The sequence below is a fragment of the Parasteatoda tepidariorum genome, chromosome 5 (genome assembly GCF_982258835.1).
Source record: "Parasteatoda tepidariorum strain Cologne lab strain chromosome 5, Ptep-v5.0, whole genome shotgun sequence".
Lineage (NCBI taxonomy): Eukaryota > Metazoa > Arthropoda > Arachnida > Araneae > Theridiidae > Parasteatoda > Parasteatoda tepidariorum.
In genome coordinates this window covers 102,272,667-102,298,907 of record NC_141759.1, presented here as the reverse complement: position 1 = coordinate 102,298,907, position 26,241 = coordinate 102,272,667, and the positions used below count along the sequence as shown (strand labels likewise).

General features: G+C 33.0%; 1 protein-coding gene across 3 annotated transcripts in view; it reads right to left on the bottom strand.

Moving 5' to 3' along the window:
• Nucleotides 1-26,241, bottom strand: part of LOC107451369 (solute carrier family 12 member 2) — a 111,585-nt gene that overhangs the window by 14,961 nt on the left and 70,383 nt on the right. For all 3 annotated transcript variants that reach the window (XR_015433886.1, XR_015433887.1, XM_043051061.3), the window contains exons 7-17: nucleotides 24,552-24,663; nucleotides 21,729-21,856; nucleotides 18,450-18,662; nucleotides 15,784-15,891; nucleotides 12,581-12,704; nucleotides 6,951-7,052; nucleotides 5,545-5,700; nucleotides 3,853-3,952; nucleotides 1,656-1,770; nucleotides 1,433-1,567; nucleotides 79-185 (exon numbers count right to left, since the gene is read on the bottom strand). Coding sequence is in view for 1 of the 3 variants with exons in the window: in XM_043051061.3 (XP_042906995.1) it covers nucleotides 79-185; nucleotides 1,433-1,567; nucleotides 1,656-1,770; nucleotides 3,853-3,952; nucleotides 5,545-5,700; nucleotides 6,951-7,052; nucleotides 12,581-12,704; nucleotides 15,784-15,891; nucleotides 18,450-18,662; nucleotides 21,729-21,856; nucleotides 24,552-24,663 (1,400 nt within the window). In the remaining 2 variants the exon portion in view is untranslated. The remainder of the gene's footprint in view (nucleotides 1-78; nucleotides 186-1,432; nucleotides 1,568-1,655; nucleotides 1,771-3,852; nucleotides 3,953-5,544; nucleotides 5,701-6,950; nucleotides 7,053-12,580; nucleotides 12,705-15,783; nucleotides 15,892-18,449; nucleotides 18,663-21,728; nucleotides 21,857-24,551; nucleotides 24,664-26,241) is intronic.

Genomic DNA, 26,241 nt, shown 5'->3' with positions numbered 1-26,241 from the left:
AAAAAAGGTTACTTGTTTATAAACAAATGAAATAAAATCCTATAATTGTAAGAGAGAAATAATTAAATTTGTACTTACTGAATGACATTGAAATATTCCTTTACTTCATCATATCCACACATTTCCCAGTTAATCTTATAACCCATCAATATCATGTTCGGCTTCAACTTTCCCATTCCCGCAACCTGCATACAAAGAAAGCGTCATTTATACTCGTGAAGTATACTAATTTATTCTTTAGGCTTTTGCACGTTGTGTTGATTTGTAGTTTTCTGGTGTTTCTGTACATTTTAGTACTGGACTGAATGTCATTTAAATATGAAGTTGAACCCCTTCCTTCTCGCTCCCGTGGAAATGACGGGGTGAGGTTTCGCCCTCTATTTCTCGCTCCCGTGATATTGACGGGCTGGAGAGTTCAATAGTAACGCACCATTAAGAATAAAACTACTTCATTTCTTTTGCCCGGAAAACATTCTATTTCTCGTTTTACACACCAGATGGCAATACCAGGATATTTTTAAGGTAATTTTAGATAGTTAGTTTATTTTAAACTAGATGCCAGCACTAATCAAATACGCAATACAAATACAAAAGCCAAAAAATTAGGCACTTTTATGGCCGTTTTCTTGATCGTTAAAGGGTTAACAGGGACATATATTTCAGAAAAATGGAAAATTGTTTTGACTGTTTAATTTCATTCTTTATATTATTATAAAAGTTAAAAAATGGTTTTTTAGTTTCCAGAAATAAAATTTTAAATGCAATAACTACTGTATTTATAATTTTTGCATACACATTAAAAAGTAATGGATAGCACACACATCTTATTCAAAATTAGACAAAATTTTGAAGCTAAATATAATATAACTAGTATAATATAATATAAAAACACAACAATATGATTTTTAATACATAAATTTCACAACCTTTTTACAGTATGGTTTACCCCAAAACCACCATCCACATTTCCCTCCCTCGACTGATTATATTATATTTGCCAATTTTTGGGTTTACGACTACTAATGTTCAACTTCGTAGCCATGTCATTTATGAACCAATCCAGAAGACAAGGAAACTCCTGGATTAGTACCCCCAGAGGTTTGACTTGTTATGGGAACAAGGAGGACTTTGCGACTCGACAGATTTAACGTGCATCAGTCACCGTTTACTACACGGGGAGTCTTCGATAGATGTCGTAATCGGTAAAAAACGAGGACCACTAATGCCATCTATTACGAAAATTGTAAATTAAGTATCCTAAATTAGAAACGAACTCAGCTCGGGCTTCACAAAATAGAAAGGTTAATTTTTCTCCTGCCCGAACTGACTTCGGGCATCACAAATACTGGATAGTAGTTGCTCGAACTGGATTGGGGCGACACTGGCGAGGGGTTAAACACTATTTTCCAGTTTTGATATCTGAATATTGTACCTGCAGTAAAGAGGAGACTCCCCTGGAGAAGGATGTGTCCTCTACGGTACTGTAAAATCCTTTGATGTTTCGTCTCCTAAGGTATTTATGTCCCAGATCCAGCACAGCGGTCCTACTCTTGTGGTTTAGGTGCTCCTGCAAACATTAAATGTATATCATTGTTTTAATGTCAACTACCCAATGAAATCAGAAGAGGTAAAAAATAAAAGTGAAAATAGATTGCCTTTGTAATAACATTTCCACAAATGAGTAGACTGAGCTTCTTGGTGATGGTATAGCTGAAGTCCAGTAGTGGGGGCCGGTGACTGGGATGACCAGTGAGTACCAAAATCTGTGGTCTGTCAGGAAGAAGAAAAAAATCCAATTTAAAACATTATACCTGAAGAAGGGTCAACTGTTGTAAGTTAGCGTCATCAATTCCAAATCGTTACGCAAAGAAAATTTCATTAAAAATCTATATACGTTGCGATTTTAATAATTATTGCAATTATAGAAGGAAACTAATATATCAAAATTTAAAAAAAAATGAAGTATAGATTTGTGGGGAGAGTTGTTTTCGACCATGTCAACCTTCATCTATTAAAAGGTACTCCATCATAGAATCGAGCTAACATATTTTATATACTAGAAAATTGTAATTGTAATTTTGTAGTGGTAGCCACACTACAGTACTCCCCCATCAGAATTATAGCAGTGATATAATTCGATAAATGGATACCACTAGTTGAGTCATTGCTGCTTTGTGCGAAGCCGGGAGAGCTGTATTAAGATCACCGCACTTTTGTGTGCAGATTGTGAGATCTGTATTTAAGTACACCGTCGTGGTCGCTTCAGTGTGGCCGTAAGCTGTCGAGTGTATACAGGCTGACGTTGTGTGTGATAAAGATTGAGTGGCAACAGAGAGAGGATGTGGATAATGTTGCAGTCACAATTAGCGAGTCAACTGTTCTATGTGGACAATCCATCGAAGTAGGCGTGCTTAAATCGATGTGGGAGTTTCTGTCAAGGTAGGCATGTTCAATTCCGAAGATCACAAAAGTGGGGGAGTAGATATACCACTACAGATTCATTTAGATCAGTGGTTTCCAACGGGCGGCCCGGGAAGCCTTTTTTGTGGCCCGCGCACTAAATTATATTAGTTGTCATTTTTTTGCGGGCAATTTTCGTAAAAAATCTATATGGGTTTAAAATACTTTTCTCGTTTATAAAAACCTAATATCTTCGTTTCTGTGATGCTTATCATACCAAAAAAAAATTGAAAAAAATTTTTTTTCTCAGGTTTTGCAACCAAGAAAATATTTATTCAAATACAAAAATAATCGTGTATGTTGCTCTTTTTTATTTCATTTTTTTTTTGTATTTTGTGAATATAATTTAGCATGTGTGTATCAGAAATTTTCTCGAAGAAATTCTCTGATTAAACTTTTTGAAACCACTCATTTTGGACGAAAATATTTGCACACACATTTGTAAATTTTAAATTTAATAGGTAAATATCTATTCTCTGGTGGTTGCAGCAGACAAACCTCAATGTTGTCATTGAACATTTTGTGTGTTACTATGTAAGTTTTAATACCAACCTTTTTTAAAGTTTTATATCTTAACAATTAGATATCTGTTGCACATTAATTGTTTAATACATGGGTGCACGTAAAAGTTATTGTAGCCCGAATTTTTTAATATGCATTTTTACTATTTTTAAAAATCCACTTCTTATTTTAATTTGTAATTTAATACTTTTGTTTTGTACAACTTGGTAAAAATCTGACATTAATATTTAATGTTCCTTCAAACATAAAAGAGTCCTACATAAAATTTTGATAAAGTTGCGGCCCGCCATTTGATTTGTGTTTTTAATTGTAGCCCCCGTCCTCATGTAAGTTGGAAACCCCTGATTTAGATCAAGAACCTTAAAAGTATTTCTCATCAAGATTTCCATTAGATATAAGAGAGAATCTCCATAACGGTTTCTGTATATTTTTTGCACAAATAACGCTTGTAGCTTAATATTGTGAGAAGCTCCAAGTCATTTTCCTAATAACACATCTACTAAGCTTTAAATATCATTATTGTATTCTATGTTGAAATTTTTTTATGATGCATGATTAATGTTTAAACTCTTTTGAACTTGTATATAATTTGTATACAACATTTAAAAATGATAGAAAAAAACTTTTCTGATAATTTTTACAATGTTAAAAAAATATCTAGATAGCTGAACTGTTTCCGAGATTTAGTTAGGAATCGGGGATTAAATGCAGAAAGTATTGAGAATTTTATTATTTTTTAAATATTTTTATTTTTTGAGCATGCATCATTTTTGTGTCATGAAACGTTAAAAGTTGTTATTAATTTTTCGAATAAAAGGTCTAAATATACTGTATTTTAGCGTAAATCGACCGATCTTTCAAAACCTTTACCTGTAATTTTTGACATGATCAGCCACCTCATTCAGCTTTACTACAGCATTCAAAGCCATAGAGTAAGTTTGAGCTTGAGTAGACGATCCCCAATTCACGTCTGAAATATTAAAAAAATTAAGAAATTTTGAGTACTGCATACTATGTGAAGAATACTCAATTAAATAAATAATATAAAAACCATTATATTTATTAAATTGATTAATATAGGCTTAAAATTTAATTTTGTCTAAAATAAATTATAAATTCCGTATTATTGTGTTAATGTAACTATAATAATGGAGGTAACCGTATTTTGCGGTATTGTGAGTGTAATTGCTATGTAATTATTATACTACTTCAAGTACTGTAAATTTTTCTCTAATTGGTATTTACTCTAATTGATATTTACTCTAATTGAAGTTTGCTCGAATTGAAGTTTCTCGAATGGAAGCCTAATTGAATACAGCCATAACATGTTAGAATTTGCGAAGAATGGTGTTTTCTGCTATGTAATGTTGATCTTCTTTTAATCTCAAAAGCACTATCTCACTCAAAAAACTACTGAACCTAAAGTCATGAAAAATTGTGTCTAGTTATTGTAAAACGGATATGAGCTACTCAATGCTCGTCACAGTTTTCATAGGCGACTCTAGGGCAGAACTTGTTGCGGAGCCATTCCTCAAGAAAATATATAAAATAATAATAATATATAATTTTTATTATATAGTAAGCTTCATTTTATTTTATAACCGTCGTTGAACAGCCGACCCAACTTTCGGGCTTACGACCATCAATGTTCAACTCCGTAGCCTTGCAATTTTGAACTCAATCCAGAAGACAAGGGAACTCCTGGATCACGTATTGGGAGAAATTTGCCTTTGTGGAGGACTTTTTGATGGAATTAACCAGCATTTGCGTTGCATGTAGAGGAAGACCACGAGAACCTCCCACGGTTAACCTAACTGCAAAGAGACTCTAACTCATGATCTGTCTACCACTGAGGATATTTTACGTCACCACAATGGTCAGTTCAAGCCGGATGCGGATTCGTATCGACCAGCCATCGCTGGGATTTTAACCAGTTTCACCTCATTTGAAGGCGAATGCTCTATCTCCTGAACCATCCCGGCTCAGTAAGCTTTATTAAAAAGTTTTCAATACAATGATAACTTAACCTTTGATACTTAAAATATCAATTTTCATAATTGAACTGAAATATTTTAATCTTCACGTATTCTTTTACAACAGCGTAAGAGACATTTCGAAACAAAGAATAAAATATTTTAAGACAAAAATCACTCTTTAAAATACGCCTATGCCTCTAAAAAAATTTTAAAGAAAATTTCATTGTAAATTATTTTAAGATGGAAAAAAAAGCAGAAAACAGACCTATATGAAGTAAAATAAAATAAATATGAGTTAAAATTAGATATACTACACTAACAGATTAGATATACTAGTTAGATATACCAACTAAAATTGTTAAGAAGAAAAAAAATATATTATGAATGTGCTTTTAGCTTACATCGTATTAAATAATTAGTAGATATAAATAAACAAATAATATAAAGCAAATCGCATTTCAGGGCTACCATCCATTGAAAAAAAAACATTTTAATAACAATTTGAGAATTTAGGCAACAAAAGCTATGATAGTAAAGATGTTTATATATATACGTCAGATACATCCTAATATAATAGAACAGAAACCTGGTTTCCTGTGATAAATGCAGAGGTAGAGGAATGAGACTACAGCAAATGTGATGAGAGATGTGACCCAGTTGATGACGAACATAACGACGAGGCAGAGAAAGGCACCCAGAAGACCAAGCCACATACTATAGTACCTGAAGGCAGGACGGAAACCTACAATACATAATTTACTCATCTCGTATGAAAAACAACAATAACATTCAAAGTAAGATCCGACCTCAAAACAAAATTAGACTTATATTTCCTAAAGAGGTTACCTATTAGAGGTTACTTCGCCACCCACAGTGGGGAGCAGTTTTAAATAATATTTTAATGAATCTTATTTTATTTTCATAAATAAGCTAATAATATTTATATCTCCTCTGAAAATCTTTTCTCCGATATAAATCAAGTTTTGTTATCTAGTAATTCGTTAGTTATGAGTGAATGGTTAGGATCAGATAAAATTTCGTTTAAATGGTATTAATTCAAGAAAAAAAAATTTTTTTTTTGATCAAAGATTTTAAAAATAGAAAGTAAGGTCGGTGATTGTGTTATTTTTATTTTATAATTCTTTAAGAATACTTCGAATCGGCAGGCTGTTTAATTAAAAAGTATGTAAATCATCAATTTTATTAACATTTTACAACCGAGCTTTTCTTTAAAAATGAGGGAAGAAAAAATAAGAATTAGGTTCTTTTACAGCAAGGATAAATGATATTATTAAAATTTTTTTTTAAAAAATTGTGATCGCTTTATTACTATCACTGGTTATCCATTGGTTAAATGCTTTTTCTTTCTGGATTGACTACGTTAAACGCCACAAGATTTCAAATCATGTGCTGCAAAAACTGTCTCCATTGATGTTTGTCGTCGGATTGATTTTCATATCTCCTGCCTATGTACGTGTTTCAAGACGTCACTAAATACTTTTTCCTCTTCAGCATTCTTATTTTTATTAAAATCACTGTCAAGACAGTAATTATGAGTTAATAATAAAAGGAATACAAAAATACTTTAAATTATTATTATGTAAATACATTAAAAATGCTCGCTAGTGAAAATAAAAAGGAAAACAGCAGCGGTAGCCATAGCAACGCATGCAATGGCGACGCATGCGCACTGCTTACTATTACTCTTTGAATACAGATGAAAAGTGTGATGACGTCCAAATCCACGTGCGCACTTCATCAAACCCAAAACAAGACCCAATTTTAAGAGCTCGTTTCAAAAGCAGGAAAAATAGCAGGAAACGCTTATTGAACACATTAACAAGTACCTATGACTTCATTTTTTTACTCTAGCAATCTCCAAACATCATCAAAAAGGTATAAAATTAATCAAATTTATCAAAAATCTATTGAAAATAATAATAGAAGTTAATTCAATCATAAGTAAAGAGGGGCAAAAAATGAAAAACTTACCAGGTGCTTTAACAAAAGTGGCGTGAAAGCAAGAGAGATTAATTAAGCAGTAGGCAGCTAAGAAAAAATTGGATATCAGTGGAGCTATGCTGTTTAGGTCACCTAAAATAAATAATACATTATAATAATTAATTATCATTGAATTATACATTTTTGAAAAATTTATAAAATTATAAATAATTAAGAGTGAGGTAGCACTTACAGTTAAAATAAATTTATTTATGCTGAATTAAATGTGCTAATTTTGACTGAGAATTTATCCATAACCATATGTGTATTATTATTTCTGTTTTGCTGTTTAGATCACCAGAAAATAGCAGTTAATTAATTATAGTTCTCGTATGTACAAATTTGATTAAGAAGTTATTTTTCATATGCTTATTACTATCATTTTGAGTTTTAATTGCTAAATGTCCTTAAAAATAAGTAATATAAGTCTAAAGAAATGAATGAATGATTCAATGCATCTACGAACCAATAAATCAGCAAATAGATTAATTAAATTAGCGAATCAGAGAATCAATTAATGCGAATCTCACTGAATCTGGGAGACAGTAAATTAGCAAATCGAAGAATGAACAAATCAATGAATGAGAGATAATCAATGAATATGTAAGTAAATAAAACAGCAAACTGATGAATGAGCAAATCAGCAAATCAATGAATGGTTAGCTCATTAAATTTGGAAATAATAAATAAGAAAATCGATGCATGAGCAAATCAATGAACGAGGGACTTAATGATGCTGAGAAACAAGAAAATTGCAAATCGTTGAATGAACAAATGAATGAGTACAATAAACTAGCCAATTAAAATGTTAACAAATCAATTTGTGTATCAAAAATCAAGTAAAAGAAGCATTTACTAATCAGCAAATTAGCGGATTAGTGGATCAGTTAATTAACAAATCAGAGAATCAAGGAAAACGCGAGAAAAAAGTTCTTTAAATAAATGAAACAACAAATCAATAAAATAATGCACCAGTGAATTACGAAATCATTGAAACAGCTGATTAATGAATAAGCGAATCAGCTAGTCAAAGGATTCTTTGATTTATTGTCTAAGTGACTTACTAATTCATTAAATAATTGGACTTTTCATTCACTAATTTGCTCCTTAACTTGTAGTCTTTGGCTAAATTATTAGACGTACTATAAGAGTCTATGTAAAATCTTAATTATCACGTGATACTACGCAGCTTTATTGTTTTTACGCGACTGAAACCGGTTTGCACTTGTTTACGTTCGTGTATCAATTGGTTAACATTGCAATGAAATACGTTAAAAATACAAATAGAAAAGTATATAAAAAATCTCCTGAATAAAAACCCATTACATGTATGTTTAAATATAAAAGTATTGCATATAAACTCGTGCAAAGCACGTAATTATTAAAACAATGCAGTGCGTCTAATTATCTGATCTAATTATTACAATTCAATGATAGAATACCTGATGCAATAAATATTCTATATTTATATAATACATGGTCTAATTTATCCAATCGTTGAATTTATATTATACTAATATACACAAATGGACCAATCAGAGGTTAACGCTGATTTCCAGCTGACGGCGTCCTGTCCTAAGAAACCAAGCCTTAAGGCGGCCAGCTGTCCGCCACGCTAAAGGTTTTCACAAAAAAAGTTTTTTAAAACATAGCAGGAAATCTGAAGATTAGTGGACAATTAAAGTGTTCCTGTCCTGCAATTTTGTATTAAATTCCTATTTTATATATTACTAGCTGTACCCTGCGTGCGTTGCAACGCTTTCAATTTGAATTTTGTATTTAAGTGTGTAAGTGACATTTGCGATTATGATTTGAAATGCAAATTTTATTTAATGGTGAAAAAAACCAGTGATAGTCTCGGCAGTTAATTCTCTAGGATATCATTAGTGCATTTTCAAACAGACATGTATGGTGATGCACACGGAGCATGAAACATATTTTGGACAATGATCTGAAATAAGACTGGATCTATGGTGACATCAAGAATTTCTGCTGATATCTGATCAGTTTGTCAAGGTGGTTTTTTTCCAATAAGCCAAATTAGAATGTGTGCCTGAGGCAATCCTCGTTTCTGCCATTCAATAGAGTACACCCAACACCGTGTCTCTCTAAAAACATGACGCTTCACAATGAAATCAAGTAAAGATTATCATTTTTGTTTGAACACACGTGCTGTAATATCATGACGATCCGATGATGATTGTCCTGGTAACAAAATATCTCTAATTTCAACCCAAGCAGAATTGCACGTAAATGTAATAAATAAATCTAGGAGCCCATATGCGAGAACATATGTCATTGCATCCTGTGAGTATTCATACATGTGCCTTGGAGTCCAAGGCACATGTATGAATACTCAGACATGTATGAATACTACATTTGCAGGGAGTCCAAGTTTTTCTCCCTACAAATGTAGTCGGCAATATAATCATTTTCCCCACATCATTAGGATTAACGTCACCATTATTAATTATTGCATCCCGTAAATGAATGCATTCTTCTGAACGTAATTTGGTTTGATTTAATTTAATATACAGTAGGCGTTCAGTTTCAATTTTCGCATACATATCGATAATGTATTAATGAACTAATTGTCGACATTTTAAAGTATGATTATCAGCGTTTTGGCAATCATTAATCTATATGCATAAAAACTTATTGCACTTGCTTTCTTATTGGTTTTCTCGCCTGTTTGCGGACTTCTTAATTTTATGTTAAAATAATATCCCTCCTCTCCTCACCAAAATAAAATAGGATATTGCAATGCATCATATGATCGATAAGTTTCTGAGAACTCTTTGAACGTCACGATTTCTGCGATGAAGAACTATATCGCGGGAGGTAAATTCTTCGCCAACTATAACAATAGCCACTTCATCCAATGTTGGCGCATTGTAATTTTCTTTGTGGTGGCCTACAGGTGTTTTTCAGCTCTAATAACAACTTTGTAAATATCCGATGACATTTAGTCAAGGGCAATTGGAAACAGCCTAATTAACTGATTATGTTGATCGAAAAATTTTTGTAATACGGTAACAATTTTTCGTTTAGTGCCATTGTTTACCTGACAACGTTGATTGACTTGATCATTTGTGTTATCCATGAAATAAATTTGTAGAAATTTATGATCTGCGTTAGGCATTGAAAGAAGTGATCCTGCACGATGATAAATTTGGCCTTGCACTTTGAATGCTGGGATGTAATTCTCGTTCACGATACGTGTAGCACCGAATAAAGTAATTTAGAAACACGAATTGTACCGGCGTATATGCGCCAAAAAATGGTTCGATTGGTTTGTTTGACCTGATACGAAGGTTGATAATGTCTCGGCAGGCGACGTAAAATCTTGTAGTTTCAGTATGCCTCTAGAACAGCAAATTTCAGCTGTTTCATTTTTAAATTTGAGAGCATTACAAAACATACATAATTGATATATTTCTCCGATGATGACACTTGGGGGAAGACTATAGTTTGTTGTCGGATCATAGTGAAATGCACTGAAATTCAAATCAGAGTATTGGCAGCGTCTGAATAGCGAAATGCGTTCTCGGTCGGTTTTCATTCTTGCTTCCCGTTGTTCTGATGTTTCCGACGAACGGGCTTGTGTAGTTCGTAGTTGATTTGTTGACAGTCTTCTTTCCTGTTGCTCAGACGTTTCTAAGGAACGGGCCAAAGCATTCTGTTCTCGATTAGTTTCAAGTCTTTTTCCCGTTGCTCCGATGTTTCTGAAACACGGGTAGTTCTCTTTTTGCGCGCTTGAGATGTCGACCGACTAAGAGCGATTTGCTTAGGCGGCATATTTTTGCAAATATTCTTTCTGACAAAGAAAAAGAAATGTAAAAGTTGACAGTGGTCGCAAATTTGCTAAATCGAAATATCACATACATATTTTAAATAATAAAAAGAGCAATAAAAATGAGATGAATAAGAAATATGAAAATTATAAGATTTAAAACAAAAATCAATTTTATAAATGAAAGAAATAAAATGGATGAATTCGAAAACTTTGCATAAATAAACAAACAAACTAATAGTTTTCAAATGACAACTGTCACAGCACTGAAATCTTCGAAAACTATATTTAATTGTGCTAACCTAAAATTACGTACTAAATATAAATATTTCTGAAATCGTGCAATTTGAATGACATTTGCTTTTGTCTTTATATTTATTAAACAGTTTTCACAGTACTGAATCCGTGATACGACCAACAATTAAGAAATCTATTCTCGTTGATTTTACTTGCTTGTGCTCACCTGACATAAAGAAACGCGCGAATTAAAAATTAAAGTATATGCAATTTACTTTTCTAAATGAATAGAGTTATAAGATAGAAAATATCACTGTTGTTATCTTCAAGATATTTGAAAATTGAATCGTTTATAGCAAAATTTAAAACAATGGCTAGCTTTTAACCAATCAGAAAATTCCATTTCGACTTTCACTGATATCGCTGGAACGGTTTATCGCAGAATGTCGACAGAAACCTTCCTCGTGCTTTGAACTATCTGTATGCCAAGTTTCATAGCTTTCTGTCGGATGGTTTAGGAGTCTATAGAGGACAGACAGACACACATTCACTTTTATATATATAGATATAGCTACAACGCTTAAGAAAAAAAAACTAAAATGCTAAATACATGAAAAGAACACGAAAACGAATTAATTTTTTATGGTATCAATTTCCATTTCTATATAATTTTTTATGGTATCAATTTCCATTTCTATATCGCTACAAAAATTATCGTCTTCGCTTAAGAAAAAAAAATAGAGCCTGGAAAGAAGAAGAAAAACTTATTATAACAATTATGAACAGCGACAAATATAACAAAGCGAAGCGTTCTATTTACGTATCGAACATGTTGCCACATTTTTAATAAAAAGTTAAACTTTTCTCCCCTTTGATAAATGTAAACTAATGCGAACCTTACAATTAAATTATTAATTCCTTCGTATATGATTGGTTTAAGTTGTCGAAAATTAATATTTAAATTGTAAGGTTCGCATTAGCATACATTTATAAGGGTGGAGAAAAGTATATGCATTCTTTAATAGCTTTTTGAATACGGCTCTTTGAAGACGAAAAAGCATAGATTTTCTCACAAAATGACTGATAACTAAAAAACCAATCCAAATTTTTGAAAAAAGAAAAAAAAATACTTCTTCATTATGTCAAAACACAATTATGTGCCGAGTTTCGTGCCTGGGCGAGGCTTCTGGGGCGATATATTGTGATTACAGATACACAGCCGCGTTTATTATTATGTATAGATATCGTCTAATTTAACCCATTGATAGACGAATGTAAACAAATGCAAACAATCGGGTAAAAACAATAAAGCTGTTTATCACGTGATAATTAAGATTTTACATAGAATCTTATAATGAGTCTAATAATTTGGTCAAGGACAGTATTTGTGTATTACTTACCAAAATAAGTTGTGTGTGAAAGTTTCAGTTAATAGACAAATAAAATCTTTCCGTTGTCAGAGAGTGGAATAATAATCTTAGAAATTCTTCCCCATATTTAAACACAGTATAATTCTGATTCTTATATTTTCGTTTTGTATTCTGACTCATATATTTTAGCTTTTGAAATAAAATAAAAAAAATAATCATACCAATGGCACAGCATCCTAGGGCAATGACAAAAGCAAGAAGATATCCTCTTCTGGGTTCATTATTTTTTCCATACCCTTTAGCGAAAAAGTGTATGCCTGGAAATAATTTATCCTTGCACAAAGCCTAGAAATATTTTTCAATTTAAAATAATTAAAAAATGAAAATTAAATTGCTTCAAAAAATGAATGAAGTAATAAAATGTAAAAAAAAAAATCTTTAATTATCAAAGTCAAAGATTTTATTCTTTGTTTAACTGTTCTTTTTTAAAACCCCTAATTGAAATGAAGCATTTTATTTATTTAAAAAATGAAAGCTATTTTTTAAAAATAAATTTATTTTTTTCTCACTTTATATATTTGAACTCTAGCTAGTTCTTTGTCTAAAATTATTGCGTTTTTATTGTCTAAAATTATTGTAACAACAATTGCGCATAGTACAAGTTAGAATTATTGTTCATACTCTAACTTGTACTGTGAGTAAAAAAAAAGATTTTTAAAGTCAATACCTACTTAAGTGAACAAAGAAAAACTTTATTTTAGTTACTTTTTATTAAATAATTAAAATTTTTTGTCCCGTATAAAACTAAATTTAATTTATTAAATTTAATGAATGAATTAATAATTGAAATTTCTGCTGCTTTGTAGCGCGTTTTTTTCAAAGAAGTTTTATCTATTTAGAATTAAAAATATTTGTATTTAAAATTTATTTGTATTTAAATTTATTTGTATTTAAATTTATTTGTAAATTTAATTTGTAAATTTATTTGTGTTTTATTTGTATTTTATTGTATTTAAAAATATTTGCTTTTATTATTGAATTTATCCGATACAGAGAATATAAAATAAATATTTAATTTCGCTCAAGTCTCGTATTTTGCCATATTAAATTACATTCTTTAAAATGATGCAAAAATTTGTGTACTGTAATGATGTAAAAATTTGAGTGTAAAATTAGTGAGCAGTTCAAACACTGCTCACTAATGCCCGTGTTTGCTTTTTACTCATCATTGCTTCTTTTTTTTTTCTTTTTTTGAAGTCTATAAACTTTTTCTTTTAGAGATCTTTTCAAAATGCGTAATTATTAAAATTTTATGTCGGCGCATTTTATTAATAAAAATAATCAACTGTATTCGAAAACAAAAGTTAATTAAGCGAATACGAAAACGAGAAAGTAATTAAACGAAATCTGGTATAAAAATGTACTTCTTCCGAATCAACATAAAATTGATCAATTCAGAATAAACAATTGAAAGTCAGAACAATCAATGCTAAACGTTCAAATATTTCAACACATTTAATGTTAGTTCAATCATCAAATCCTTAAGATTTCCCTTTAGTATGTAAAAATCTAATCATTATGATGATTAGATCATAAGTTATTATGATTTTATTGTTGGGCACTGTTCTGGTTATTTGAATTCAATTATAGAAATCCTAAATCTGTGTAATTTGTCCAATTGCCTCAGTTATTGGAAGAGACATTTGGAACATATAAGATTGAACTTGATCCATTGAATTCTCAAATCATTGCTCTCTGCCCTTTGAATTAGTATATGGGGCTTCAGAAATTCTGATTTGTATTCCGCTGAAAGACCTTCGAAAATCTTTCTTCTCATTTATGTCAACTACTGGCAGTAATAGTTGATATTAAAGGATTCAAAAATGCGAAATATGAAACTCTTTTTCCCCCTCCTAATCTGAGTTAAGCAGAATTGTTTGGAATTATTGCAGTTACCTTGTACTGAGCTAACGAAATATCAAACCCATTTTTATTTCGATATCTGAATTACGAAGAATGTAATAGTAATATTAGTACATTATTTACGTCGCACTAGAGCTGCCCAAATTGACGACAGTCTGGGAAACATCTGAAGACATGCAATCGCCATTTTGATCCTTTGCAGACGATTTTGGTAGACTGACTATCTACGTGTGAAGTCGAGTACTAGTAGATTATCTTTATTTGAATCACTGATATTTATTTGATCACTGATATTTGAATCACTGATTTGCATCAATTTTAATCCTCTGCAGACGGAATGGCTCCATTTTGGTAACTGCGCACGAAGTCGAGCACTTTGAGATAGAACTGTTTAATGAGAACCGATACCCTTCCAAGGCTGGGTCCCTTCGCAAGCTGATGAAATTGGTCACCTACCTGCTCACAGACGGCTGATATTTATGCTTGACTTGAGTGATCTACTGGGTAATTAATTTATATTATTTTATATCCGTCATTAAACAGCCTACACATTTTTTGGTTTACGACTACCAATGCTCAACTCCGTAGTCTTTTAATTTTGAACCCAATTCAGGAGACAGGAAAAATTTTGGATCAGTACCCCCAGAGGTATTGATTTGTAATGGAAAATGGAGGACTTTGTGACTCGATAGATTAAACATGCATCAGTCACGCATCATGCATTAGTCAAGACGTGCATCAGTCACTACTCGGGGAGTCTTCGGTCAACGGAGATCAAATTCACGAACTCTTGGACATGGGCTTAGTGCCCTAGCAACCAGGCTATCCTTGCCCTGGGTAATTATTATTTTTATTTTATAACCGTCGTTGAACAGCCGACCCAATTTTTTATGGGTTTACGACTACTAATGTTCAACTCCGTAGCCTTGTCATTTTGAACCCGATCCAGAAGACAAGGGAACTTCCTGGATCGAGTATTGGGAGAAATTTTCCTTCGTGGGGGACTTTTTGATGGAGCCAACCCACATTTGCGTTTCATGGAGAAGAAGACCGTGAGAACCTCCCATGGTTAGCCTGACGGCAAAAGGACTCTAACCAATGATCCATCTACCACTGGGAATATTTCTCGTTAGCACTGTGTTCGGTGCAAGCCGGATGCGGCATTCGTATCGACTGGGATTCGAACCTGGTTCGTCGCATTTGAAGGCGAACGCTTTATCCCTTGAGCCATCGCGGCTCTGGGTAATAATTAGTCTTTTTTTATGAGTAGATTGATTTGAAAATCCTAACTAGTAGATTATCGTTGTTTGAATCATTGATAACTGGAATTTAAAGAGGCGAGCAAAAATTTCAATTTCGGTTCACCGCTATTTGAGCTATTCAGAACTTTCGTTCTCCGTTATGGCAATTTATGTATATTTCCACTAAACGCTTTTTTTTAATTTTTATTTGTTTTACGGATATGATAAATTTTTTTGAAAATATTTTTTTCCATTTATACCTGAAATATTTTTGGTGCGCTGACAAGACTGGCCAAAGCAGATGAAAGAGTAGCAGCAAATATTCCAGCGTATATTATGGGTGAAAAAGCTGACACCATCTCCATTACCTGGAATATAGAATTTTTAGATCGCTTTGTAATAGTACTCTGAAACATAATCCAAAGTAAAAGAGAAAAAAATAATTATAGGATGAATATGTAAAAAAAAAAAAATGGGGGAAAAACTTCAAAATGGAACGTTGCTCTTATTCGTGAAACTCTAATAGCAATAAGTTCCATCATTTTAAGTACCCAAAAATGGCGCAAAATCTTTCAGTAAGAACACGTATCTAACATTAATTTCACGTGTCAGTTGTTCGACAGTACTGCTGATTAGAATTTTATACTCTTTGTAAATTTAATATGCTTCTCAAGGTTACGCGATTTTAGCTCTCTCAATACTTTTCATCTCATTGTTACCATAGTTTCGACATATTTTGCTTTTCACCCACGGCAGTGCGTTTTAGTACGAATTTGGAGTATACTGGCGTGAGGAAAAATAAAATTTACTGGAACCATGATAACGGAGGGAGGGAAAATGTTGAGACTGGGGAAATCATAATGAGACATTGATCTCATTATGATTATATCTGCTGATGATTTCATGATTATAACTGTTACCGTCAAAGCATGAAATGCAGGCTTTCTCTAGAATGCCTGACCTTTTCAAATTATGAAGTATGAGAATTGTTATGTAGTCATTTTATAAAATATATGGATATTTTTATTATTCAGAATGACTGAAGTTTTTCCTTTAGTTGTTCTCTAAAACGATAAGGTAACGCGTAAAATTTTAATTTTATAATTTGCCGATCGACTTTAGGCATTCCACGCTACAGCTATCAGTATAGTCTATATAGTACCAAATTTAGTGTATTCACATTCACGGTAATGCTACCATTATATGAAATATTTCAATTTTTATTAGGTGGTAATAAGCATGTCCATAATAACAGCAAAGCAAAACAGTTTTTCACAAAGATATTTTGTGCTTATTCATTCAGTAAGAGAATATTTATGTTTTTTTTTGTTGTTGTTTTTGTTTTTTAAGTTAAAAATTTAATTAGGCTTTTATTTTTGCAAGGAGTACAGAAATTATGGGAGTGTAAATTTCTAATATTTTGACTGCGTTAAGGTTGACAAACAGAAGAATATTTTAGCATAAAACTCAATGTCAACTCCTTCAATACTAGACTAAGATGAACTTGATTGTCCTATTATGCTTTTTTTCTTATCTTACCTGTCAAACTCAAGAGTCGGAAGTGGGGTCAGAGGCTAATGTGGACAGTAACATTGCTAAGAAGAAAGAAAAAATATTGACTCCTTGTGAAGTTTGTAAAACACTGACTAAGTCTTTTGAGAAAGGTATAGTACGCACTTCAAGGGGAGCATTTGGAGGTGGTGATGCATTCTGGGAAGAAAGCAGGCAGAAACCGTATGCTGACAGCGAAGTACGTTTGATAGAAATTCAAGAAAACCTCTGTTCAAACGATGAATATTCTTTAAAGTGCCACCATCTGGCAGAAGAATGTGAATCCCTTATCGAAAAATGGTGGTTTCAGAAAAGATATACCTTTCCTAATATCACTCATTATCTTTGCTTCGATAAACTTAAAGTATGTTCACCTCAAAACTAACTATACAGTATTTGTGGGTACTTTTGTGTTATAACGGGTGATCGTTTCAAATTAATGAGTGGATTTGTACATGTAGCATTATTGACTTTTTAGCCGTTGCAGGTACATCTTAATTTGGATGTAATAAAATGATAATTGTCTTTGAGAAATGAATTAAGAAACGCTGTTCTGTGGCGATTATAAACAATATACATCCATTTTCTGGTCTACTTTGTTTAAGGCTATTTTTGTTCTTTCTTTTTTAACTAAGTACTGATGGCCTTTTTACTTTCTCTATTTTTGTTCCTACAAAATATAAATTGATGGTAAATGACTAGCACAGACAGCTTCAATTTTTCTGAATTGTTGAAAGCAGAGTTCTTTACAGAATAGCCGTAGATTTGCTCCAATGAGCGTTTGTCTTTCTCGGGATCAGACATATGGAATCGAACGTAGATGAATTGTGCTTCGCATTTAACAGCACATTTTACAATGTGGCAGACAGCACATTTTAAGCTCCAACGAGCGGATTTTTCTGCCAGGGCGAGTTCTAACATTATTTATTGAGTATGGAAAGATTTACACTAGTGTTCTTTCTAAATATGCCAAAGTTTGAATTTTACAAATCATTACCAAAAGCTAGTGTCCCAAATTTAATATCTCATGCTCAGAAAATCAGTGCTATGTTTGCTTTATCCTATATATGTGAACAAGTGTTTTCAACTATGAACCTTTAAAAAAATCATTTCAGAAGTAGACCAACAGACAAACATTTAGCCTCGTTTCTTAAAATAAGTACATCTCACTTGGAACCTCACTATAAGGAACTTTTAAAAAACGCAATTTCATTCATCTCATTAAATATTTAAATTAAAACATGCATACCATTTTTTTAGAATTTTTTACTTAGCCCACCAAACTTTCCTTTCGCGATTTTTTACTCTCGACCAAAAAAGTTTGCCCTTTCCTGGACTAACCCATAACCATAGTGTGAAAAAGGTTAATACTTGCCTGGTAATCGTAAAGAAGACCGTATTCGCACTTCATATCCTCCGTCAGAGTGCAGTTCGATAAGAGATGAAGACTACCATTGGTGACGAGTTCTGTGAGGCCGTTGGATTGCAGCAATACGGTGCTCCCAGCCACAACTACGAACAGAATGTAAGACAACGTTGTTATGAGGATTGCCAGAAGAGTTCCTTTCGGAATCGCCGTTTGAGGATCCTGAAATGTAAGAACTGTCAGCGATTAAACTCTCTTATCAAAAATAAACCCCCGTCTAAATTATAAAAGTGTGTTCGGATAATGCATATAGGAGTATCACGGGCGACAATGACGCCATACTAGAAAATACGGAAAACTATTATATCGTAATCATTATCAGTGGCTATTTATTGAATATGATAATATAATATCGTGGTTTGATAACGATCACATAACTTATTGAAGGATTAGTTTAACGAGTAATATTCATTACGATAATTGTTGAATACAATATTGTGAGTACTGATAAATTTTGTTCGGTGAATGAAAATTTTCACGACTGTCAAAATAACATGAATTAAATGAATTGGAAAATTTCAATATGTTAAATATCGATATTTTCGTACAATGTATCACGATATTACACTTTATAATTATCGGTTATAAGGACCCATGTTCACGTTGGCATGGAAATAACTCTAGAAAGCTATCGCCAACACGCCTTTAATATAGCCGATGAGCAAAATAAAGAGGCAATAAAATTATTAGATATTAACGAAATTCTTACCCTGAACAAAAGTTACACAGCTCCACCTATGATCAATTTGAGACACGGAGACTTAGGTATAGTAAGTAAAAGACATACGATATTATATCCGTCGTTGAACAGCCGACAAATTTTTGGGTTTTCGACTGCTAATGTTCAACTCCGTAGCCTCGTAATTTTTTAACCCATCCAGAAGACAAGGAAACTCCTGGATCAGTACCCCCAGAGGTATTGATTTGTTTAGGGAACATGGAGCACTTAGCAACCCGACAGATTTAACGTGCATCAGTCGCCATTTACTACACGGGGAGTCTTCGGCCGGTGGGGATTGAGCCCACGAACTCTTGGCCATAGGCCCAGTGCCCTACTAATAGGGCTAGCTTTGTCTCAAGACATACGATAGACAGATTCCCATACTTTTGCATAAGCATAATGACATCATCTCAAAGGCGTCTACTGTTTTGCCTTATCTGCTTTTAGTGCCCTCTGCTTGACAACAAAAACAAGATGACGGCGGAGAAGTTTTTTGAGTTTATATGAATAAGTAAGTGAAGTTTAACTCCACTTTCTTAATATGTGAAATTGGAATTGGCCAAACATTCAAACGAGCATGCGTGCAACGAACAGTTGTAGGCGGAGAGATGCCTTGGAGATCAATGCTTCATGTTTTCGCGACCAACGGCAAGATTAACTAAAAGGTGATGTGACCAGTATTGCGCATAATGTCACCTTTATTTCTAAGGAAAAATGATACCCATTTTATTTTATATTATATCCGTCGTTGAACAGCCGATCCAGTTTTGGGTTTACGACTACTAATGTTCAATTCCGCAGACTTGTACTTTTGAACCCATCCAGAAGACAAGGAAATTCCTGGATCAGTACCACCAGAGGTATTGATTTGTTATGGGAACATGGAGGACTTTGCGAGTTGACAGATTTAAAGTACTTCATTAACCATTTACTGCAAGGGGAGTCTACGGTCGGCGGAGATCGAACCCACGAAACATTTTTCTAAGAAATATGTCTTCCGAACAAATATGGTTTTTCGTATGCAAGAAAATAGGAAAAGAGACTTAGTGGATGGTTTTTAATGGGATACTTGCAAGTGACGAAGTGTGGGTATCTCGATCCTGATTGGCTGTTGAAACGTGACATTTGTTTAACTTAGCAACTGTTTTTTTTTTCTATTTTATTTCGAATAAGCCAAACCAGTCTTGTATTAATTCTCTTGGTGACACATTTTATATTCTTTCTCAAAAATTTCAATTCTTTCGCTTTATATTTCGAACTTAACACGAAGACCGGCCTGAGGACATGTTGAACATAATAAACTAATTATGTATCGAAGTTGCCAGGTATTCAAAACAAATGTATATCACTGATGCAATAAATTACATAAGCGCATAATAAATCTAAGTTGAATAATGCAAACGAGAAAAAGATGCAGACGAGAAAGAATGATATTTATACATATTCGATGTTCGATTAACTTCACTTTAATTAACATTTCAACTTATGTGGAGAAGTTTAGCTTAACTTTAACACGCCATTGGCGTATCTCCAAGAGGTCGTGGGTTCGATCCCTGCCTGCCGAAAACTCCTCGTGTAGTGAATGATGACTGATGCAAGTTAAATCTGTCTAGTCACAAAATCCTCCATTTTCCCATAACAAAACATGCATCTAGGAGTAATGGTCCAGGAGTTTCCTTGTCTTCTGGTCGTTGTTGTTGTTCATTTACACCGTACTAGAGCTGCGCAATGGGCAATTGGCGACGGTCTGGGAAACATTCCTGAGGATGATCCGATGATCACAATTTTGATACTCTGCAGAGGGGATGGTTCCCCCGCTTCGGTAGCCTAACGACCTACACGCAAAGTCAAACACTTAACAAGGAATGGTTTAACGAGAACCCATACCGCACACCCTATATCCCTACGCAGACTGGTCACCTACCCACACACTTACCCCAACCAGTGATGCTTGACTTCGGTGAACCTGTTAGACTTCTACTAAATTTTTCTATTTACTCATTATCATTTTTTCCCGATTAACATTCCCAGCTATTTTAATTCGATCGGAGGTGCGTGCCTTAATTGCACAGGAACTCCGTTGCTACAAAGCAACACCCCTCCCCCTTGACATCGGTGATCTGCTGGGAACCGTGAATTAACGATGAGTCCACTGTGGGGCCCTTGTCTTCTGGATTGAGTTCAAAAATTACAATGCTACGGAGTTGAACATTAGCAGTCGTAAACCCAAAAATTGGGTCGGCTGTTCAACGATACAATGACAAATAAAATAAAAACGATCAGCTGGCTCTGACGTCATAGGTCACATGTTTGGGTATATGTTGGTTAGATTGATGTTCTCCTTCTTGAAGTGCAAGTAACCAATTGAAAATAATTCAAGCGATTTTAAGTGATTCATGATTAAAGTATGAAAGAACATGTTTTTGAGAGATTCTAAAATGTAATGTAATGTTTCTTACGCAACTCTTATATGGAATGTTGCATCGTTTCATGGAAGGAATACTCACTTTGAGATCTCCGGAAATGTTGGCTCCAGCAAGGATCCCAGTGGCTGCGGGAAAGAAGACAGAAAAAACAGAGAAGAAACTCTGGTCTGCATCAAAATGAGGGCCTATGTTTTCCATTATCACGCTCACTATCAAGAATAAAAAAGGCCACGCTCAGTATCAAGAGTAAATAAGACACGCTCTCTATCAAGAATAAATAAGGCACGCTCACTATCAAGAATAAAAAAGGCACGCTCACTATCAAGAATAAAAAAGGCAAGCTCACTATCAAGAATAAATAAGGGACGCTCACTATCAAGAATAAATAAGGGACGCTCACTATCAAGAATAAATAAGGGACGCTCACTATCAAGAATAAATAAGACACGCTCACTATCAATAATATTATAAGGCACACTCACTATCAAGAATAAATAAGGCACACTCACTATCAAGAATAAATAAGGGACGCTCGCTATCAAGAATAAATAAGGGCTCATTCACTCTTCATGTAAATTGTAAATGTTGACAATCTGTTGTTGACCGGTGAAAGTTGACAATCACATAGTCACTTTGGCAAATATCCGAAATATATGCTAGGTCTAGTTAAGTGCCACTGCTCGGTATATATTTGCCCGGTATACCCTACATCAGCGGTTTTTTAAAAATCGAGTGCCACTTCCCAGTATGCATTTAATCGACACTCCGAACACAGATGTTTCTCCTAATCTATCCTCAGCAGGCATTGAAATATCGAATTAGTACAATAATATCAATGAATAAATTTATATCAAATCGGAGATATATATATATGTAACATAAAAAGCTTCAATTGATCTTTTTATGTTAGTTTCTTTGTTATAAAACTTCATCCTAATTAATTATTCTAAACGAAATACTTTCTCACACTTTTAAAAGCCACATCCTGTTCTTAAATCTATTTTTGGCTCAAGTATGCATTTAATTAAGAGCAGGACATTTTTCCCTTTGCTCTTGTGTGGGAAACGTTCGATCTATTTCATAAACCAATTGCAACTACTAAGATTTCCCTCTTTCCCTAAATGAAGACATTTTACGGATTTTACTTTGCAAGATTTTCCCTAACATATAACCAAGGAGCGCAACTTTTCATGTGCACTTTTACTCATTCTCATGACTGCTCTTGTCTAATAATTAATAAATAAATTTTGTACCCTCCTTCCCGACCTATGACCTGTTTTAATCCTTCCACTCGGCAACGACGTTATAAGTCGCCAGGATTTAACGGTCGGGAAGGGGTACAGTTCGTACGGTACATTAAAGATATTTAAATATCTCATTTGAAATTAAATAAATCATTTTCGGAAGAGGGTACATCAAAAATATGGAATAACTTCAAATCATTGTTTCAAATGGACATTTGGTAAATAAGCAGTCAAATTCTTCTTCAACTTATGGCAATAATTAATTCACCCAGTATCTTCAAAAAAATAAACTCTTCAAAACTTTTTGTTTATTATAAATGATACCTACGCACAGTGGAACAAAAAGATCATCGACTTTCATATATATATATATATATATATATATATATATATATATATATATATATATATATATATATCACTGTAGTATAAAAGGCTTGAAAGTAAAATGATCTTGATGTCTCTCGTAAGTAAATATTCCTCTCAGTATCCCTTGTCAGCAAAAATAAGCAAATTGCAAACCCGCCTTCTCCATTTGGATCGTATTTCTAGCAAATTTTTCAAAAAAAATTGCCTCTTGTCTTTTTTTTAAAATTCTCTAAGTTTTAATTTGGTAATATAGCAAGCTAATATCGAACTTCGCCCTTGAGTAATAAATTTTTCGATCCATCGTTAATTTATTACTCAATCGTTAGTGTTGTTCAATTAATCGTTAGTGTTGTTGCTTGCGCTTTCGAAGGTTATTACTACGGATACTACATAGTTTTTAAAATCCTCAAAATTCATTTAAATCCATGGAGTCTAGTAAATCAACTAAATATATTTTTATCCAAAGAAAAAATGGCTACAGAAAGAGCAAAAGTTCCATTGTATATGACGTTAGTAGCCAGAGGCTACTATTCATAACGGAGACATATCACAAAGATTTCAATTCTTTCACTTTATGTTTCTTACTTAACGCAAGGACAGGCATGAAGTCACGTGGAACATAAACCAACTAGTTATACATCAAAGTTACCAGGTACACAAAACAAAAATACGCCGCGATAATAATAAAATACATAAACAAATAATAAATCTAAGTTAAATAAAATACTTAGACCAAAAAGAATTATATTTTAACTAATTCCATGCGTTTTACAGAGCGGTATTTGATTAACTTATCGTTAATTGTTGTTATTCATTTACGTTGCACTAGAGCTGCAAAATGGGCATTGGCGACTGTCTGGGAAACATCCGTGAGGATGTTCCGAAGACATGCCGTACTAATTTTGAACCTCTGCGGAGGGTATGCCTCTCCCTTGCTTCAGTAACCCGACGACTTGCGAGCGAAGTCGGTAAAACAGTTCAACGAGGATCAATACCGCTAACTCTCGGACCCTACGCATGCGGATCCAGGTGGTCACCCACCCACACACTGACAGCAGCCAGTGATGCTTGACTTCGGAGATCTGCTGGACATTCGTTAGTTAACATTCTAACTTATTAAGCGAAACATAGCTCAACTTTAACTCGCCATAAACGATCAGCTGACACTGACGTCATAAGTTACCTGCGTGGTTGTCGTTTTTTCTTAAAGTGCAAGTACCCAATTGTTAATCTAGAGCTTTGCAGCTAGATAGCAAAAGAAAACTATCTGCAGAACCATATGAAAACTTACTATTCCATCCAATGAATCCTTTGGCTATTTGTTCCTCTGATGGTGTTAAGAAAGCCCCAGCTAAGAAATCGGCCATTGCTGCAAGTAGTATCAATAAGAGAATAATTTGCGCCTGAAAAATTGCTTGCATTAATTCATTACATTCTATTATAAAACGTTGTCATTGACAAATAGTTAGATCCTTCAAAATAGGAAAAGAAAAGATAAAGGGAGTTAAAAATTGAAGCGGTCTAAAAAAAAATGGCAATCGAAATTGTATGAACCAAAAGAAAGATAGAGTAATCACGAAATGGGAGTAATTGAAGTGATCAGATGTACAACAAAAAAAGAAAGGAATGATGAAACGAATAATATAATGGTAAATTAATAATAAAATAAGAATTCCATGTCGGAAGAATAACATAATGAGAATAAAAATAAATCAAACGAAGAACAAGAATACGAAAAAACGAAAGAGAAGTAGGCAAACATCAAAAATAAAAAAGCACAAGGGAATAGACAATAGAAGGAAAATAAGGTGAGGCAACGAAGTGGTAGTTATCAAAAAAAGAACGTTAGTTAGAAAATAGAAAGAAGATGCAGACATAATAAGACCGAAAATAAGAAGACAGGAGGTGAAAGTATTCCATGAAAAATAAGAAGAAATAGCGATGGGGTTATACTAAAAAGAACAAGAGTGAAAAGAAAATAGGAAGAAGTAGACAAAATGAGTAAAATAAAAGGAAATTGCATGGAGAAAGTAGTAAAAAAAAAAGTAGATCAGTAAATAGGAATAGACTGATCGGAGAGAAAGTATTAGAGAAGTAAAAGAATAGAAAAAACGATTAGAAAGTAATCAAAAGAAATAAAAGTAGAAAAAGATGAAAAAAACTAATCAAAAGAAGCGAAAAGACGATGGAAACGTAGTCAAAAGTAGTGGAATAAGAATAAAGATGGGGCAGAAAGTAATAAAAAACAGTAAATTTAAAAAATAAAAAAAAAAAGAACGAAGAGAAGGTAGCCAAAATAAATAAAGTAGGGAAAATATTAAGAAAAGAAGAGAAATAAAGAAAATTAAAGTAGAAAAGACGAAGAAAAAGTAGTCAAAAGAAATAAAAGATGTGAACAAGAGTTAGAAAATCAAAGAAGTAGATAAAAAGAAGACAAAATAAGTAGACGCAAGAAGAAAGCAGATAAAAGAAGGAAAATAAGAAGAGAGTGTGTTAGAAATGAAAAGAGAAACAAGACTTAAAAAAATAGGAAGAAGAGTTGATAAAAGGAGTAAAATAAGGGGAAATTACGTAGAGAAAGTAGTCAAAAGAAAGTAATAGAGCTAAAAAGGCAGAGAAACTAATATAAAAATAATAAAAAAAAGTAAAAAGACGATGAAAACGTAGTCGAGTAATATAATTGAGAGAATAGACAGACAGAAAATAGTCAAAAGAATTAAAAGCTCTAAAAAACAGAAACTAATCAAAAGAAGATAAAAAGAAGCAAAAAGACGAGGAAAACGAAATGAAGAGAAGTATAATGAGAGAATAAATGGGCATAAGGTAGTCAAAAAAGGTAAACTTAAAAGACAAAAAAAGAAAATAATAATAATAATTAGAAAACACGCAGTAGTCATAAGAAGTTAAATAAGTGAAAAAAAGAAGAAAAAGTAGACAAAAGAAAGGAATAAATGTAGAAAAGAGAGTGAGAGTGATATTGA